This window comes from Fulmarus glacialis, unplaced genomic scaffold (genome assembly GCF_000690835.1).
Source record: "Fulmarus glacialis isolate BGI_N327 unplaced genomic scaffold, ASM69083v1 scaffold12991, whole genome shotgun sequence".
Lineage (NCBI taxonomy): Eukaryota > Metazoa > Chordata > Aves > Procellariiformes > Procellariidae > Fulmarus > Fulmarus glacialis.
Genome location: NW_009193466.1, coordinates 1,076 through 21,631, shown reverse-complemented (window position 1 = coordinate 21,631; position 20,556 = coordinate 1,076). Strand labels below are relative to the sequence as shown.

General features: G+C 38.1%; 1 protein-coding gene across 1 annotated transcript; it reads right to left on the bottom strand.

The window, feature by feature from the left end:
* Positions 1–8,112: 8,112 nt before the first annotated feature.
* LOC104083824 (protocadherin Fat 1-like) lies at positions 8,113–19,989 on the bottom strand (the record flags this gene model as incomplete). The annotated part of the gene is given in 10 exon segments (XM_009587463.1): positions 8,113–8,738; positions 9,673–9,708; positions 14,496–14,633; positions 14,882–15,513; positions 15,727–15,837; positions 16,064–16,217; positions 16,708–17,170; positions 17,756–17,913; positions 18,028–18,159; positions 19,098–19,989. Coding segments are annotated over 10 exon segments (3,342 nt in total), but the record flags the coding sequence as incomplete, so codon positions are not given.
* Between the last annotated feature and the right edge of the window lie 567 nt (positions 19,990–20,556).

The window sequence follows — 20,556 nt, the reverse complement described above, 5'->3', positions numbered from 1 at the left end:
AAATTGTTCCTCAAACATTTCCAGATAATCTTACTCTGCACTGCATTTGCCAGAGTTCCTTCCTTCTTATTTTCCTCACTTCTGTACAACTTCAACCTCCCGGAGGATTTCTTTTAAGTTGTTCATAGCCTTCCTTGCTTTACTGTTGTAGCATGCCAGTCTCCTTTTTGTCTTTCAAGTCTTGTTGAGATAAACGGTACAAGCTTGCTAATATGACAACTTTGTAAAATCTGTGCTCCATGCTAAGAATTGCCTTTTAGCTGCGTCTGTTAGCTCTCTTTAAAAAGCTTGCTCACTTCTGTGTTGTTTGGATGTTTTTGATCATGGCAATAAGAAGTTTGGGCTTTTGATGTTCCTACAAAGTTTTAAAACTAAGCTTTCTTTTGTTAAAGACTGTCTTCAATAGTATTATTACTCATTGGGTATTGTGTACTGCAAAGGACAAGTTCAAGAACTGCTTTTATTCTTAGGGGTTCATGTTTTGTGCTGTGGAGGAGTTGCTGATAGGGACAAGGTTGAAAGATGTTGCATATTGTGAGGGTGTTCAAATGGGAATCATGGATAGCATAGGTACCCTACCTACCTTGAGTTAAGGTACTATGGAGTTAACCTTGTGGTAAATGAATTGATATGTTGGAAACATGGAGCAGTGAAGCTATTAATTGTGAATTACTCTGAAATGCTCTGTTCACCAGAGGATTCCTTCTTGAAGTGGTTAGGGTCAGATTTTGTCAAGGTGATCTCTGTTCTTCATGCTTCCTCTGTGCCAGAAACCCTGCTCACCTCAGTCACCATGAGTCTCATTTTGCCTCTATTTATACATAAATAGACTTAATTTGATTCAGTAAAGCAAAAGGCTTTTTATTTCTGATTTAATGGGAAGCAAGACTAACAGAACTGCTCCAAAAGGAGTGAAGCACGATTGTTTTCATGATCCAAACTGATAGAGGCAAAAATCATGTTAGTCTCCATTGTTTTTAATGGCAAGGGATTAAAACTTTCTCATCATCTTTAAGAACCTGTAGGTGTTTGGCTATTAATGGATGTTGATGTGTTTAGCTATTCTTAACAGCAAAGCCTACTTAAGCCCAGTATAGAAATGAGGTGTTTTCAGCCTTGTACACTAGTCCCTGGATATGGACTGAACTGTTCAATATACCCTCCATACTTATCGCATCCTCTTTTATCTATCTGTAGAGTTTGTAAAACTTGTCTGTTCCAAGCTTTCTTTAAGACTCTAAGCCTGTTGTGAGAGATCAGCCAAGCTGGACTTTTTTGTGGTTTTTTTTTTTTTTTTTTTTTTTTTTCTGAAGACCATTCTTTTCTGTATAGGGTCCTAAAATAGATTGTTTTAAACAAGTTTCTGGCAGAGTGGTTAAATGGAATATGAAATCAGAGGAAGATATTTCTGCCTTTTCCTAAAGAAATTGACTAGTTATAGCCAAGGGGAGAAAACCCCCTAAAGATCAGGGCTGCTTAAAATAACATGTTTCACTCCAGATATAGGGAAATAATCTCTGGCATTTAAAGTACAGCATAACTGTACATTTTCCTTGTTTGAGGGGTGACACAGTAATATCTGAATCCAGTCTGAGCTGAATGTCAGCCCCTTAACGCAAGACCTTTTCTCCACTTGTTTTAACAGTAAGTGTAAATACCATTGCCTTCTGGGAATATAAATTCAGCCCGCCCTCCTGCGTGCTTGTGCTGCGGGGTTAAGAGGGGAGGGACTTTTGCTGATCTGCAAAGTGACTGTGGACTGTTTAGCAGGGTTTTGGCAACAGGATTTACTAACCTCAGCTAGAACTGAGAATGTGGAGGGGAAATGGACTGCTGTCCCCCCAAGACCGAGGAGGCTTAATCTTGAGTCTGCCTCACTTCCTCATAATGTTAAAATACTGATTGTGGGATTTTTAGGGTGACCGATAGGAAAGTCATGGCAGCAATACAGTGATACGTATGGATTCTAGTAGCTCTGTTAAGAGGGAATTATTTTCCTTCTTAAGGCTATCAAGCGCAAGCCTTTCTGGGCTGCCATCTCCAAAGTAAGATGGGACTTTAACTTGAGGAACACAGCTCTGCATCTAGCGCTCAGAAAAGCTTGCACACGGAGCAAGAATTAGCCCACGCTAAATCAGAAGATGCCTCTAAGCTACAAATTTAAGTGTCTAAAATACTTAAGACATGGCCTACTAAAGATTCCAACCTGTTGTTGGAATATACTTTCTTGGACTTAAAGCAAAACCTCTCTCTGCCTCAGCTGCTTTCTACTTTCAGTAGCTGTCTTCCTCTGATTTTTCAAAATTCCTCACACTTTGCTTCTGTGTGTATCTGGCTCTGAGCTGGTAAGTTTGTTTTGTTGTTGATGTGGGTTGTGTGTTTGTGTGTTGTTTTTTGTTCTGTCACTGTTGTTTTGTTGTTTTTGCTTTCTTGGGACACAAGGTGCATCTTTTGTCTGTATCTTTTCCCGTTGCCCAGGCTATATAGCTTTCTGGCTTCCTCAGCAGGAGCTCTCAAGGTGGGTAATGAGTGAAAGATGTGGGTTTAGACACTTTAAGTCTCTTATCTAACTCGGGCAAAGTAAGCTTTGGTCTCCTGCTTTCTAGGTGTTTCTGAACAGCTACACTGAATTTTTGGAGGAGAGTTCTGTGGAATTTCAGTGGGACAGAACAGTGTTTGGCTTTAAAACAAAAAAGTTCAATACATACAATCAAGCTCCAATTATTAGGCTAATTATATTTTTAGCCTTTTTCTCTGTGAGTTGAGGTCTTCCCCTCCCCCCCCAGTGAAACTCAAAGCAGATGTTCCTATTATCTATATTGCTGTCACAAGGTATTCATTGTTTAAATGGGAGGCATTTGAACTCTTACGCTAGACATTACTGTCATTGCTTCAAGTTTTCTAGAAAAAGATACAAAATTAGAAAACAGAAGCTTTTTGATGCAGCAGCATTTCCCTATGTATTTCTTCAAAGTTAAATGCAAGCTCTGAAAGCAATTAATCCTGTTTAGAATGTTTTCCAGTTGGTACCCTGGGGATTATGTGAATGAGTCATACTATCATTAATTGGGCTTCTTGGTGCTTTTCCTCACACCAAAGGCTTCTACTCCAAACATATAAGAAAATAAGAAACTGAGAAATGATCATCTGCAGCAAAAAGTTTAGAAAAGCATATGGCTCAGCTTTGATAACTCTTTAAATGAAACTGCTCTTGTTATAATAGTCCTAATGACATGTTCTTACTGATAGCCTTGACTCCTGCGTGACTGCTGCAAATGCCTAACTTTTTTGTGTGTGAAGTTTTATTAAATAATTTGTGTTACGATTGGAATGCTTCCATGGATCAGATTTAGCAATGGATGTTGGGCATTGGTGATTAATAAGCTTTTGGTTATCAGCAAGTTCAGAAATCTACCTTACATGAGGGGAAAGTAATTCTAATAAGCTTTCTCAAACTTTTGTCTCTGAGATCAAAGCAAAGAACTCATTTACCTGCTTTGCAGCTGTACTGAATGTTGCACTGTGCTTCTCTGATTTTTTTTTTTAAATTTTTTTTTCTCCTCCACTCCAGTTGTGGAAGAATGAGTAATGCTACCAAAATTTATGTCTGCTTCAGCGTGCTTGGTTTAATGGGGACTTCATCTTTTTAATATTTTTACGAAGGCTTGTTGTGGGCTTGAAAGCCATTTAATGCTAAAAATTGGCAAGAGCTATGAAAAGAAACTGAGGCACCCACCTCTTGGCTGTCTGGCTCTTGTGTGTGGAGTGTGTGCAGAGCTTTGCTGTGAAGTGCATAGACTCCTTGTGTGCAGGCTTCGGGTACCTTGGCGTGGCAGTTAGCTGTGTTTAGTGTGCAGAGCTGTGATCTGGACAGAGCTTGTGAATACGAAGTCCAGAGTCATCCTAGGCACTTCGGTGAACTGCACCTATTCAGCACTGGTCTCTGTCTGCAGACAGGGGTCAGTCGTCACCCCTGACAGGCTAATCCCTGCAACTGTCTTCAAGAGCTTTACAGATTCAGGGTAGAGGTGGTGCATCTCTTCTTCACCCAATACACCCCCCCACCTCCCAATAAAAGGGTGGGGTTTGTGTTTTGCACTTAGGGACTGATTTAATACCTTCTTTGCCTTGACTGGATTCAAATTTGTATCCCTTGCGCAGTGCAGGAACTCTCCTTAAGACTTGGTTGCTTGGGCCAGTACTTGCTTGACAGAGACAATGGGCAGAGAAGGGAATGGAGGACAAACAATCTAAGGTGTATTTTATGCCAAAATAGAACCTGAGGAAATATTCTTGGCGGAGGGTCCAAAGCCTGGTACTCCCTGGCTGCGTTCCTTCTTGTAAGTGTATGCCTCTATCCTGGAGTTCTCAGACTACGTGTGTGTTAAATACTAACTGAAAAAAGTTTGTAGGATTGTCTGTTGTTTCTCCCTCCAACACTATTAATCAGGCAGAATTGCTGTTTGTCCTCTGCTCCAAGGCATAATGATGACATTTCATACACTCCAAATAAAATGTAGATGAACAGAACAGCAATGAGTTTGACTCAAATCTGCTCAATAAAGCTTTAAATTCTACTAGCTCATAAGTAATAGAAAAAATAACTAAGTTACACATTCTCCTGTACAAGAAAGACAGGGTGTTAACTAGATTGAGTCCAGCAAAGCTCATAAGTAATAGAAAAAATAACTAAGTAAGTTACACATTCTCCTGTACCAGAAAGACAGGGTGTTAACTAGAGTGAGTCCAGCAACGGGCCAGTATGATGATTAAGCCTCTTTCATATGAGGAGAGGGTGAGAGAGCTGGGACTGTTCAGTATGGGAAAAGAAAAGGCTCAGTGAGGAATTTATTAATGTTTATAAACACCTGATGTTAAGATGTAAAGAAGACAGAACCAGGCTCTTCTCAGTGGTGCCCTATGGCAGGACAAGGAGCAAGGGGCACAAACTGAAACACAGGAAACTGCATCTGAACTCAAAACTCTTGTTGTGAGGGAGGATGAATACTGGAATAGGTTGCCCAGAGAGGTTTAGTTGAGAGATGCCTTCCCAACTCAACTGTTCTGTGATTCAGGCTATTGCTTTAAGACTTTTTAATAAATATGGATATGCCAACTACTCAAAAGCTGAGAGATGAAGTTTGTATTTATCTTTAGCCACTTAAAAATCTGTATAAGGAGTTAGATAAAACATATTAACAGTAACTATGAGGACTTGAATGTATGACCTCACTGAAATCACCTATTTTAAAATGTTTGGCTGATAAAATACATTATCTGGCCAATGCTTTTGAATGTGTTGGACTACTATTGAGTCAAACAGCAATGCTCTGCTGTATCAGTTTTAATTGGGTTAAAGATGTCACCAGCTTGGTCTTGTAGATTGCTGTAGTGCTGTGTGAGAAAACAGGTTTAATCATGCTTACTGAACTTGAATTAGGTGATAATAGCTCCTGGTACTTGTACAAAGGGGGCATTTGTTTAACTTGCTTTACTCACCAACTGCAAAGCTGTTGTGGAGTTGAAACTGCCTGTTACTTCCATAAGTGGCTGCTATGATGTCCTCTTGTCTTCTGCTGTGAAGTATAACCTGGGTGTTGCATGTTGCTTAGCAGCACAGTTCTTGTGAAGGGCGGGGGGTTGGAAGGATATTCTGATCCTTTCAACATAAGGTTTTCTTAAGCTGACTCGGAGTCTCTTTGAAGAGTAATGACACATTGTTTTCAGTGTGATGTTCTACATTAGCCTTCAGTTCACTGTATTATGAATAAAAGTATACTTGTGTTGATATTCCTGTCCTTCACACTTCTCAATTTTAAAAATCTGTGTTCAGAGCTTTCTGCTGTAAATGAGTAACTTAAGAAAATGTATTTGTAGGGCAGGCTTTCATCTTTACAGGGAGTCTTTATCAACAGAGAAATGATGCAAGTCTGTGCAGTGTCTTCCTGTCGCCGAGTTCTGAGGGTCATTCCTACTGAGCAGCATATATTACGAAATATTGAGCAGAACTGCCACTAAGCTGAACCTTCGTAGCTCAAGATGGACCTTAAGCAGTGATCCTAACTACTATAGAGTGCATGATACCCTTTACTCACAGTTCTGTAAGATTCTTTTAAAGCTATTAAATAAGAAAATGCTAACACTGGGCTCAAATGTACAAAAACCTCTTCATTATCCAGGTGAATATTGCACCTTACAGCCAGAACATGGTTTTAAACCCATTAATTTTTCAGCTTTTTTTACATACATCATGAGATTCTTACCTGCATATGGGCAGTTAACACTGAGGAATGTCGTTCCTGGCTCTGTCCTGTAATCCATCCACTTCCATTATACAGCTGCCAGGCTGGGCATTGTTCCATTTTGTGTGTAAATAGCACTCCAAATACAAATCCAGTACTTAGAGCTTAGCTCTTGTGCCTGAGAGAGTCTGATATTGTACCTTTCCAGCCTACAGAATTTTATGAGACAGTAGGAAAAAAATGGAGGATTCCAGGCTATATTAAAATTTCACTAATGTGCTAGGAAATCTGTTCTGAACTTAGCGTCCCTCATGCAAGAGACAGAAGACAGTTATCTTATTCCTTTAGCTTACCCTCAGGGCAAATTTATGCTAGAGAACTTTGTTACAGGCTTTGTGGTTTTTTTTGTTTTTGTTTTTGTTTTTTTTTTTAAAGTCAGAAAAGCAGCTGGATAATATACAGGCAAAACTGTATCTTCCCTTGACTTCTTCAAGGTAAACTTCTACTGTGAACTTAATGCAAGAAACTGCAATTGAAATACAATTGCATAAAAACCCCAATGTATTTATCACAAACTTAGATTTCAGCATGCAAATGCACAATCAAGGGACAAGTATTTGTGAAAATGACTATTCAGGTGATTAAGAAAGAAAGAAACTGCTTTAAAGAACTTGGGGTTTTTTCTGTATATATTTTTGGGACTTCAGAAAAAATACTCAGTAATTTACATAGCTGATATTATAATGTTTAAAGAAAAATGCAAACTACCGAAAAGGCTACTGAAGTTTGACACCCATCAATCTTTATTCATACTGGCCCGATTACTTTTTAAAACACCATTAAGAAGACACACACTGCCATCTAGTGAGCATCTCTACCACAGCTGCAGTTTGCTGCAGTTTGAGCTCTCAGGAGAGGAAAATGTGTTGCTTGGAGCAAGTAACTTAATACAGTACAAAACATTTACAGACTTAAAAATGCTGCACTGAATGCTTTGTCAATTATATATAATAGAGATACACAGAGCAAAGCTAAAGTATTTTATTAATAATTTATTGTCAGTAAGAAAGACTGGCTAATGGTAATTTTCAGTAAAAACCTTTACAAGACCATTGGATCACAAATATACAGACACTATAAAAACTGTGTCATGGTGGTTTTGGTTCTAAACTGGTATGTAGAGGGTCCCCAACACACTTTCCAAGAAGGGAAAAAATGTTTAAAGTTCTAAAATACAGCAACCCATTTAAGACATTTCCATGTAGCTGACCGAGAAAAATATCAGACCTAACCTATGTACAACTGGAACTGTGTGAATATGTTGAATTTTTTTATAATGAAATGTCAAACCTTAGTTTTTGGGGGAATACATACAGTGACGCCCTGATTGTAATAAGTCAGGGTGCTAGCTTTTAACGGCACACTAACACCACTAGTTTCAGTGGAAAACAAATTCACAAAATATCTACAAAATCTAGTTAAAACTATTAAAATCAAAACTGTACATAAAATTTACAAAAGTAGGAGAAAATTAATTGCATTAGAACTATATAAATATATGCATCATGCTAACATGGAGAAGTGGTATGTGATTTTTTTTTTTAACATAGACAATGTAAGTACAAAAAGGATGCTCAGAAATGGCACAGCCAATGGGAATCTTGGAACTGTACAATTACAGTAGGTCAGGAAATGGAAATAGGCTGATTTAGTGAAATGAACTGCATGATCCAATACTGCCATGCCAGTTTAGCTCACCGAAACAGAAGCATTCACTGTGACTGGGAAAAAGAAAAAAAAAAAAAAGCTCTTGAAAGTTGTTCTAGAATTGATAAAGTTTGTTAGAGTCCAGGCACTTTTGTTGAGTGTGTCAGACTTCTGTATGTTGCTGGGAGTCAAGTGGAGGAATTTTCAGATCTTCAAAATGACCATCGTCTCCACTCTCATAGTCGCTCATCATGACTTCAGACTCCATTTCACAGCATGCTGACACATCAGAGCATGAAGCTGTGGAAGCATACACAGACATGGACATGTTGTCTACAGCGGGTGCTTCAAAGTCTCTATTGTACCCTAACGTGTAAGGAGCATAAGGTTCTCTGTAACTGCCGTTGACACCACTGGTTGTGGTCTGAGGTTCTGACATGTCTGCAGGATAGTGATGGGGAAGGTACTGATTAAGGTTAAATCTCTGCCTGCTTCTTGTAGAAGAACCCAAGCTACCTATGGCTGGCATGTCTCTGGGTGGCTGTATTGACTCCAACTGGTCGCTGTATTCTGGTGGTAATGGTGGAAGCTCATCAGATGCAGGGAAGTCATCAGGTGGAGGTGGAAAATCACTTTCTATGTCATAACCGCCAGGGTAATAGTCTGTATCGAGGGCATTTGGATCAGTGTAGAGGGGAGCTGACTCCTCAACCACTTCGTAATTTGGATACTCTTGGATACCTGGCAACTGAACGCTTGGCATCCAGTCTGATGTATCCCAGTGATAACCTGAAAAGTTAATTTTTTAAAAAAAAAAGTAGTATTAGTATCTTGTCTTCAAGTCAGTCTGAACTGAGAAGTCAACACATGTATTAAGACAATGCAGTCGCTGTGATTAGGACACTACTTGTTAATTAGAGAGCAGTTTGCCCCGGTTCCACAAAGACATTCAACACAACTTTACATTATGCCATGCATTAGATATTGCGTCATTCACACTTGAACTTTACATTTTCTCAGACATCTCACCTAACATGGGAGGAGCTGTAGGTCACCTATGGAATGTGCTGTCACAATACATAATGGTATGGAATTGTTCACTGGATAGCAAAGAACCAACAGCCTCCCTGGTGCAGCTAAATTCTTTATCTATTGTTGTTGAGTAATTACAGTTAGGGTGATTACAGCTGCCTGTTTTTCTTAAGAATATATTTAGCATATATAAACCATGCTTTTCATACATAAAAGAAGTAATTTCTAATTGGTAAAGTATCTAGACCATTTAAAGCGACTTTACCCCTTAACTGAATTGTTAATTTCACAAAATGCCGATAGCTCCTCAATAACTGCCACACCTCCGATAAAAATCTTTGACTATTAGTAAAGACATTCCACATTCAAATACAAGAACAAAACAGGAAAATCAAGCTTAATCATGCATAAATGACCGAACTTGATCCTCTCTTGCAAACTCCCCTTGAGTAAGTTTGTATTTGTCTGCTGGAAACTAGATGTAAGCCTAATCTCATTAAAAAATAATTGTTTTTCTCATCTGAACACCAAAAAGGAAAATAATACAGAATTGTAATAAGGTGCAAATCTAGTAAAGAGTAATCACTGCACAGACAAATGCACAGCAAGCAACTGAGAGTAAGTCTGTGTTAAAACCAAGGATTAACAGAAATATTTTGGTGAACATCAATGAACTGCATGCAGAAGTCACCTCTTGAATTGCTGAGGTCAGGAACAGCAAAAGATTCTTTAGGTGGCAGAATGAGAAGAAAAAGGAGAAAACATCTGTAGTTAGGAATCAAATAGTAGAACCGATGTGAAGACAAACAATGACTGTCACTATGATGTTCATGCTGCTTTTGTCCAGTTTACTTAGCAGTAGTAAAGTTGGCTTTTTTTTTTTCTCCTGGGCTCCTTCTTTGTTAGACTTGAACTGTAGAATAGCTACTGAGTTAATGTACAGCACACCTGAGACATGGCTGTGTAGTGGCAAAATCTGCAGTCTGTAGTTTGCCGAAATCCTCGTATCAGTAGATTTAGGACTTCTGCTAAAAAGGGTAACAAGACTTGGTCTGATATTTTTCTTCCCTTGTATCCCCCCTTGTTTTTCGATACAGGGCTGCATCTATTAGGACTTACACTTTCAAGTATCTCATGTAAACATGGGAACTCTCTCTCCCTTTAGTATCTAGCTTCCATACACTGTGCACTGGGAGACCTGCCTCCCTTTGTACAGCAATCCCAACAACTCATGCTCAGCAGAGAATGTCCTGTGTTATCTGACAAATTTTAAACCTTTCTCTCTTCAGGAATCTATATTCCCTATTCAGGTCTGTAAGGATGGGTGACGCCTATCTTACTACCAGAATCTTCTCCTAAGAATTGATACTTTTATCTATTCTTGGAAGACTGGAGGGACAGGGCGGGGGGAAGGGGTTTCCTTCTTTTTTTTTTTTTTAAGCTTGCCTAGCCCAGACGAGAAAAATACTGTCCACACTAAAGGAGGTATCAGTCCGAGATCTGAGACTCTTTAAACATCTCTGGCCTCATCTCCAGGAGAAGGTTCTGACCAGTAGTCGTCTTAGACGACGTTCTTAATTTTTCTAGGGAAACTGGGTGCAAAACTAAAGGCAATATGATGTAGAGCACTTTTACCGAGGAATGTGGAGACCTCGGTCCTGTCCTCTTCTTCTGAGGCAAAGGCCCTTGTGCCCATTTTTCTAGGTGACAATCTGCTAGACTGGAGCTGTATTTCCTCTTGCACTCAGCATTGTTGATTTGCACGGAGCTACAACCTTCCCTGAGGAGCAGTGCAGAGAATGCAGGCCTACAACTGTCCTAGGATGAGACTAGCTACAGTTTGTGCTTCCAGGATACCTGTTGGACAGAACCACTTGGGGACACTAAAGGAAAAGACCTTCTGTCCCAGAACTTGACCTTGCCGAAGGCTTGAGCAAGGATCTCTGCTGCTCGAACTGGCACCCTCCTGAGGGTGGCTCAAAAGCAGAACTCTTCACCTAAGATGCTTTGAAAGAAGGAATGCTTATTAAGAGTAGGAACTTCCAAGTGTTAAGAAGTAGCTGAGCAGGACATCTTTAATCTCTCTATGAATATTCTGCAATGCATAAAATATTTGTATTTATCTTACAGTCGTACTAAACCACCAAGCAATACTCTCAACTTTGACCTGAGAACTACATCCATCATTTTAGTTTCTACCAATTAAAATCTCAAAGAAAATCTGAATAAGTTATTTAATATTTCCCCTGATAGATTTTTTTTTGCCTCTTCTAGTCTTATAATTCTCCCTTTCATAAGTACTGTGCATTACAGTTTTTTAGCACTGAGGACCTTAGACAAACAAAGTCTACTTTTTTTGTGTGTCTGCATACATTAGGATGTACTTCAAATAACAAACCAAAGAGAATCTTCAGCTACTGTAATTAATTTTGTGTTCTTAAAATGGCTTCATTTTAAGTAGGACTTAATAAAAAAGTAGGGTTTCCTAGTCTGTGTTAAGAAATAGGAAACATACACTGTGGATGTTCTTTCAGAAGTAACCTTTGCAGACTCATGGTCATGGAATGAATTACTTTCATATTACTGGAACTTTAAGGATTTTTAAGTCAATTAAAACAATAGTTAGCATTTGTATAGACTCACTGGCACCTTTATTACTACTCTTATTTTGTAAAGAGTTTTTGTTTTCTAGAGTGGTCAGTTCTTAAATGTTAGCAGAAAAGAAATAAAATTCCATTGAAAATGCCTACTTCACCTCTTCCTAATTTCCAAATACACACACAAATATATATGTGTGTACATACATACACTCATACCTTTTAGATACTGATGTAAGGCTGGGTAGTAAGTAACTACTTAAACTGATAGGGATATGTATGCCTGTATACCTCAACTGCATACTAGAAATCTGTTTTTTCTGCTAACGAGACAGATTGATCTGAAGACCAGGGAAGTGAGTACTGGTATCAGACTACTCCCATTCTGCTCAGCTGGACAAGGTGCCAAGAGATGTGGGTGGGAGAAGAAAAGGAAGCGGGGGCTGCTGCTTTTTCATCCACAGTAGTGTATGTAATTGCCTTTGATGCTGTCTCAATTCTGCTGGGAGCTTTAGTGTGAATATTTTCTGAAGAGAGTAAGCACCCAGATCTTTTTATGCCAATACTTTTTTTTTTCCAAGAAATCACACTTTGAAACCTGTCCACAGGGTAGCTACAGCATACACATGTAAATATGAACAGATACACAATATAAATATATTCTTTGCTAAAACTTATCAGAAAGTCCAAGTAAATAATATTTTATAACTGCCATCTGCTAGGGCTACATTACTAGAAGACAAACGTGCATTATTCTGCCAAAGCAGTAAATAAATATGAAAACATTTATATACCTTCTTTTTCCACCGAGTCAACAACAGCATTGACAAGGTGTATTACCGTCACTACGGAAGCTTGTAAAAGGTATAAAAGGAGCAAATTAAAACAAACCTATAGTTAGTATCACTTTAAACAGCATACAAAAAAACACTGGAAAATTGCAGTTCATTACTATTTTATAGAGCAAGATTATTGGTGTACATATACATTTACTCTCTATCGAGAAAGCAGTTGCATATAATACATAAAATACATCTCTAAACCTGAATTTTATTCTTGATAAACATGGAAAAGTACTTGTAACTACCCCGAAGCAAATTCTGCAGGAGCACAAAGCTACTTTTTAGTTGTGTTAGAATTTCTAAAATGTTGCCTAAACATACCATTTGCATAATACCTCATCTAGAGAGCAATAAACTAGGCTTTTCTAAAGGCTTGTGTTAGGTGAATTAAGGAGCATTGCATTAGGCTTCCCCCTTTTAGACTGCAAACTACATTCCTCCCCCCTCCCTCTGCAATGGAAGACCAGGGGAAGAAATTTTCACTGAAATGAACTAAAATGCTAGAATATGAAAAATATCTACTGAAAACTTCTGTGGCTGACCTACTTAAGTTGTGTGTGAACACTAGTATCACAGTAGGAATACAAAATTCAGGTTGTGACATTCTTATTTAAAAACAACCAAAATGAATGTATTTTTTATGTCTTCCCTTTCCCAAGATGCTTTTGGAAGGGAAAAGGATTTACTCTATAGGGTAGGATGAGGTAAGCACATGCAATTTGTTTGCATGGCTCAGGGATTAAATTTCAAAGCAATAAATCCAGAATCTACCAAAAAGGAAGGAAGGAACAATATCTATAATGCTACAGCTATTTCTCTTAAAAAGATGTATTAATGAGTAATCGATACCGGACAAGAAATGTGAGTAAGAATATATGAAGTATGTGGGATGGAGAGGAGGGGAGAACAACATGTACTGCACAACACTTAATACCACAGGAAAAAAGTTGGAAGTTGGTATCAGGTCTACTGATAAAATGATGAGTACTGTAAGCATACCATTTTACTTTCACCAATCATTAACACAGATGTTTCTTTTCATGCTGTTAAGAACAAATCACTCTACTTCGTTGAGAAGCAGAACGTTCTTTATTCCTAAGCTAAAGGAATTTCAAATTCTTTTTACCATACACAGACAAAAGCAGAAATTGGAATAAAGAGTCAAAACACCTTAGCTTAGTGAATTAAGTTATGAGACAACTGTGGCTTTGTCCAATCAGTCTGAAATGTTTCTGAATACATAGATGCATTCATATCAACTGTAAAAGCATCTGTCATCACAATGGAGAAGTAAAAGACTTCCAATTAGTAATAATAAAACCCACAAATATGTATGCTGAGTATATTTTGATGGACTGGAGTTGTGATCAAAATATTTGTATTTTTATTTTTATATTGGCTTTTTTCAATTTATGAATTTTTTTTATGAATTCATTTTAATCATGGTGAAAGCCAAATATACTGTTCTACTATAACAAAATTCCTTTTTGTACAGCTTCCTTCATTACTAAAGTAATCAAACTTACAAGCAGTCCCTTAAACTCTGCTCTCACTCAGAACTGATCTGATCCATATGGGAGCTGAGGTCGCAGCAAGAAAAAGAGAAGGAAACAAATGAAACTGTAACACCAGAAAGCTTTTTACTGAGAGCTGAACGTCAAAGCGAAAGTTGTATTTGCGCGGAGGCCATTTTTTAAATTCACTGTATTGTTGTATAAGGTGATAACTAGTGATTACCTAGAAGAGTTTCTCAAATTTGAACTCGCTTTTAACACCTTTTAAACACAACGCTCTGAACACCTTGTGCTGCATTTTTCACTGTTAATATTCTAACAGCAGAATAATTTATATATAGTTTTAAGGTAAAGTAATTAACACGAGGTGTAAGATAGGCAAAATACTTTAAAAATTAACATATCTGGGTATTAACTTAAGTAAATACAGATATATATTAAATAAGCTATTATTTAATATATATTCGATATATGTAAGTCCTACTGATACTAAGAGATATAGATGCAAAGACGGAACAAATGAATGTAAGCGGCAGTACAGAACGGTTGTATTTTACGTACCGTTGTCATCACATGATTCAGACTGGAAGGAGCTGAGAGACTGGACCTCAGACATGCTTTCTCTAGCACTATAAGGATGGGAGTTCTTTTCATCCAGAGGCTTTTTTGAAAGGCAGGGGTCAAGATCTACTACTTTAGCTGAAAGAAAAAGTTTCAAGTGAGATAAATTCTAGATTAAAGAGTCAATAAAATTTAAGGCCAAGATCTACACATTTTTACAAAACTTAATAGAGCACAAAGCCCGATCAGACTCAAAACCAAAGGCATAATGCCTTTTGTACCCTAACAGGCATAGACAGAGACTTTGTGCTCATGTTAAAATTGTACCAGCACTTAAGTACTTTCTGTACTTAACAGAAACGTAATAAAATAAGAACATTTCTTACTGTCATAGTCAAAATCCCAGCTGGGTTTCTGTATTGAATCACTGTCTGAAGGAGAGTTGGAGGGAGGTGGAGGTGGCAAATTTGGTGCTACACTGCAAACAGCTACAGCTTTCCGGTGACCATGTACAGAATCTGGGTTAAAAGTACTAAACTCTGGGTGCTCAGGGATAGCAGATCCCTCAAAAGAATTCCTGTCCAGATTGTTCCTGGAGTCGCTTGGAATGCTTGGAGTGTACGAAATGGGACGAACAGGAACCTGTGGTGGGATGTCAGAATAGATGTTCTTATTCAATTTTGCATCAAAATAAGGTCTTTGCAAGAAAGCTGTGTTAGCCCCCAGTTGCTTGTCTTCAGGTTCTGGCTGGTGCTTCTTCTTTCTACTAATCACTTTGCGGCAAACAACAAAAATCACAACTAACAAGAATATTCCTGCGATGAAAACAATAATCCCAATCACTTCAGCTAAGCTAATGTTCCAAGATGTTGAAACATATTTGTTAAGAACAATGTCTGTGCAGTGTTTTCCTCCAAATCCACGGCTACAATTGCAGTGATATGAACCATAAGTATTCTCACAAAGGGCACCATTCAGACATGGGTTTTCTATGCATTCATCAACATCAGTCAGGCACCTACCAGAAGCAGAGCAGAGAAACAATGGTTAGTTTACATCAGTAGTCTTTGTTGTAGTCTCCTTGTTCTCAACTCTAGATATATTTAATATACAGTACTGTACACTACCAGACAATTTGCCATTTTATCAACATTCCAGATTTCAACCACTTTGAACTGTTAACTTTTACGTAATACTGTTAAAAATTCAATATATGTGGAACACTACCTACCTTTCTCCACGAAAGCCTGCTTCACACTCACAAACAGGTCCATCCAAACTGTCGATACACTTGCCACTGTTTTTACAAGGATTGTCTTTGCAATATGGACCCAGCTGGCACCTGCAAAGGCAAAAGAAAAAAAAGGGGGGAAAAAAAGCATGAATGAACCATTACCTTATTGCAAGTGAGTATATAGTGTGGGATTCAGAGCTGTAACATAGGGGCTGGCATTAATTTCAACTAACTCCAGTGGGTTTCAAAGCAGGAAACAGATAAAAGAAAAAGTGTTACATTTATAGCCTATTCTGTAAGGGGTTCATTGGTACAATAAACCATACAAATATACCTTTGGCCTGTGTATTGTCCTCGGCACTGGCAGATAAAATCATCACTGACCGGGATGCAAGTACCACCATAAAGGCAGGGGTTGGAAGCACACGGGTTGACGCTTACATCACAGTGAGTTCCCATAAACAAAGGTGCACACTTGCAGTAGTAACCTGAAATCAAATACAGTCTTTTTGAAAGACACACAGGGCTTTACTGGATTTAAGATAAAATCCTCCCTGCCCACCTACCTGTTCAAAGAAATAGAAATATTTTTATCGAAAGATGAAGGAAAGTCTTAACAGTAAGGCTTTTCTTGAATATGATTGAAGGGTAACTTCCATTTCTCTTACAGAACTCAAGCTTGTCACGATGATTTCAGAATTTTTAAAGGAAGACTCTAAAGTAGGCAGTTAAGAGGACAGACCTCAGGTGTTGACACTGAAGATTAAATGCCCACTTGTCCGATGGACTTTGTTTACTTCATATCCTAAGGAGTTGAGTCTAGAACACAGGCAGACACAGCCTTCCTACCTGCTCAACAACCAGCCTTCTACAACTCTCTGGGAAAGCAAGAATTATTCACAAAGTTCTTTTGTGCAGGGCAGGGAAGTGGAAAAGCAGTTTTGAAAACTAACAGCAGAAGAATATAGCACAGCTTACCTCCATTTGACAGTGCATTGCAGATGCCTCCATTCTGACATGGGCTGCTTGAACAACCTTCTGTGGTAGTCAGTAGGCATCCAGGAGTCACGTCTACAGATTCTTCCATGTGTGCATAATTTCGTGGCTTACTGTTTAGGGGCAGCTCTTGTCCATTAAGTACAACAGAATCCATACAGCCTCTGAAACCATTGCTAACCTGAGGACTTCTACCATGTCTTGTACCTTGCTGCCGAATATGACCACCAAAAAACACGTGATTATCTAGGTTTAGTGTTCTAAGTGTACCAGGAGCAGTACCAGACGCAGTATGCACCCTATCCAGAACAAGTCGTGCGTAATTTCCGTCCACTTCAAGAGATACTGAATGCCACTGGCCATCGTTAATCTGAATGCTCTGAACGGAGACAATCCCAGGTCCACTGCCACAATCAAATTTATATTGCAGCCTTCCATGGTGAATCTACAGAGGAAAAGCCATAACATCAACAAATGGTCTGCACACTTACACAGTATAAAATATTGATGCCTGTAAGAGTTTACGTTTGCTGGAGAGACAGGATGATGGTGGTGTTCATAAAAGGCAGTTTAATAACATTGTATTCCAAACAGTGGCAGTGACTGTGAGTCATTCTACATGGTTCTTTTAATTAAAATGTATACTTTGTACATTTTTTCCTCTAGTAAAGAAGTCACAGATCATCATCAAAAGATTACAATACTTCAAGACCTTTCATGTTGTGCTTTAAGTGACTTTTTCTGTATGGACTTAATGAGTATTACAAGCAAATAAATTTAAAGTTGTTATTCAAAATAGATAATTTTTATTTTTAAAACATTAAAGAAAACAAATTCCTTTTACACATTAAAAAAATGCTGTACAAGTTTATCACCTAGATGTGTAACACACTCTACCTTGAAGGCAATTCTCAGTTATAAGAATTCTACAGAGATGTTATGATTCAATCTTTTAATTTGGCACAAAAAATAGTAAGAAAATGGTAAGAAGAAAAGAGCAGGAGATATGCGCTAGGAGATTTTAATATACCTCTAAGATACTGTAGTCTGTTCCTCGAGCATACATAACAACTGCATGAGCAGAGTAAGTTCTAAGTCTCATCGTCAGCTTCATTTCCTCTTTGTTCTCATTTTCCATGAGACGGTATTTCACATAGCTGCTCCCAGTAAATGTCACAGCAGAGCCAGCTGATGCTTAGGAATACAGAAAAGCATAAAATGTGTTAACACAGGACTAGAATCAAATTTATATTTGGAAGGTAATGTGGTTTTACGCAGAGATTTTTAGAGTTAATTTCTTACCAGGACACTGTCCAGCTTTGCTGTCTTGGCAAACACAGGTGTATTTTCCTTCCTTTGGATCTCCTAAACATTCGGTACCTTCTGGGCATGGGTTTCCTTCACACACACTATTCACCAGGGGGCATTTCCCTTCTGTAAAACAAGATACATTATTTCTCTTCTCTTCTCTTGGTGGTAATGGTATTTTGTGAAAAGGGACACTTAAGTACAATAGCTGAAAGCAACCCAAATGATATTCCTATCAGACAAGGAAGTGAAGTAACAGTTACGGGACACGACTGGCACAAACACAGACTACACAAATAGCATATATAGTGGCTGATGTTCATACTTATCTTGATTACTCAAACAATTCAACTGGTAAAATTTGGAAACTGGTGTTGTGGTTTAAGGTTTACCATTACTCTCATACATCATAAAAAACAACATGTAGATATTAAACATGGACAGAGTGGGTTGGGAGAGCAGGAGAAGAATGTGTCTGTATTTGAGACAGAAAAGGAACGGGCTTTAAATATTTACTTAAGATGCGCAATTTCACCCAGCAATGTTAAGTCATGATTTTAAAAAGCAATGTTGTTTTCCTCAGAGCTAAAGACAAATTAATCTTCTGTTATAAATCTGTATACTTATATATATCTTAATGAATATTCATTTCCCAGTTCACCTGTCATTCGCAGCCAAGTTTGGAAGCTGTGTGGGCTATTCCTCTAAGCAGAAACCAGGAAGTATTCAGGTACTTTGCAGGAACTTACCTTCGTGCATACAAGACTGAAAATGGCTGGCAATTTAGAACAGGCAACAAAAAAAGGAACTTCTTTCATGAAATGGAAAATAAAGGTGTAACTATAAAAAAAAAAAAATCCCCTCTCATATTATGTAAACTCTTAAAATGAGGTAATGAGACAAGAAAGAATTACTCCTTACTCTGAATAAAATTAAGCAAATGTTGCAGTGAGGGTTACATTCTTAATCTTGTCCTGTAATGTAAATTTTCCCCTGTGGATTATGGCTGTTCAAAACCAGAACAATCTTTTCAAGTAGACTGTTTTCCTTACTGCTTTTCTTACCTTTACAAAGACAAACTGCTGTTCTGTGATGACGGGGAGTGACAAAACTCAACCTGGCTGTGCTGTGGGTTGACATGATGTTTTCATCCACTGTTACTTTTTCTTCACAAAATTTCAAAGGACAATCTAGGCCTGCGCAAAGCTTATGGAAAACATCAATTATCCGGACACCTAAAATCTCCTCTAGGTCAGGCACAGAAGAGTTTATCTTGTGGAGCAAAATTCTCATTGGGTGCTGAGAGCTACCAGACTTTTCAATACTCAGGAGGACATCAAGATTTGAAGGAGGATCAGAAGGCTGCAAACTAACAATCTGGATGTCATTTCTCCTCACGCCCAAGATGTTTCTTAAAGCTCTCTGGAAATTGCGCCAGTAATCACCGATGAATTCTTCAGGGGCAAGGTTTGCAAAGCGTATTGCAATGCTGTGATTTAATAAATCTTGTGTGATTTGTCTGATGTGTACAGTAATATCAGCTGCAGTTGTAAATTTTCCATCTGTAACAGTGACATTTAGGAGGTACTGTCCTATGTCTAACCTTTTATGTGCTATTAGTTTGCCACCAGTACTGGAAACGGAGAACAAGGATTCCATTTTGGGGTCCAGACTGTATGTCAGAGTATCATAAACATCTTGATCGGTTGCATGAATTTTTCCAATGACACCACCTGAATATTCTTCCCCAAAGGCTGTGATAAAGATTTCTAGAGGCAGAATTGCTGGAGAATAAATGCTTTCCTCAATAACTCTAATATCAATGTAAGTCAAAGATGACAACGGTGGTTTTCCATTATCTGCCACCTAAAGGAAGATGAGGATAGAGTTAGATTTTTGCTTTATCTCAAATTCTACTGTAGATACTTGTACTGTATACTGTAGAGTTGTATTTTTCTACAAAAAAAAAAGTTCCTACAGGAAAATGCTTTATGAAAATTTCATAACACAGGGCCTGACATAAAATTTAATACTGAAAATTTTAAAAGCTTATATAAGCAGACCCACACAAACATGTTTTCACTTCTTCCGAGATTAAAAGGCTACAGTGCTCTTAATACCTGGAAACGCTAGGAAGCTACTAACACTTCTAGCAAATACAGAGGAAATGCACAGTAGCTGATTTCAGACAGCAGATGGTGCTTGAAGCTTTTTTATTTCAAGCATGGAAACACATTACCAACTTGAAATGAGTCATGCACTAGAAATTTACAACATGCTTCACCACAGTTATTGGGAGGTGGTCTTAAAGACAATCTAAATGCAGTATGCCAAACAGTACTTCAAAAGGAAAACAATACATGTAGAAAGTTACAATTAATTATGTTGTCTTTCATGATTTGTGATCATTGAGAGGAAAAAAAAAAAATCACCTGTAGTGCTATTTGTTTCAGACAATTAAAGTAATTATCTTTAACTGAATCAGCCTAATTCAATTTTAAAGTCTTTTTAAACATCACATCC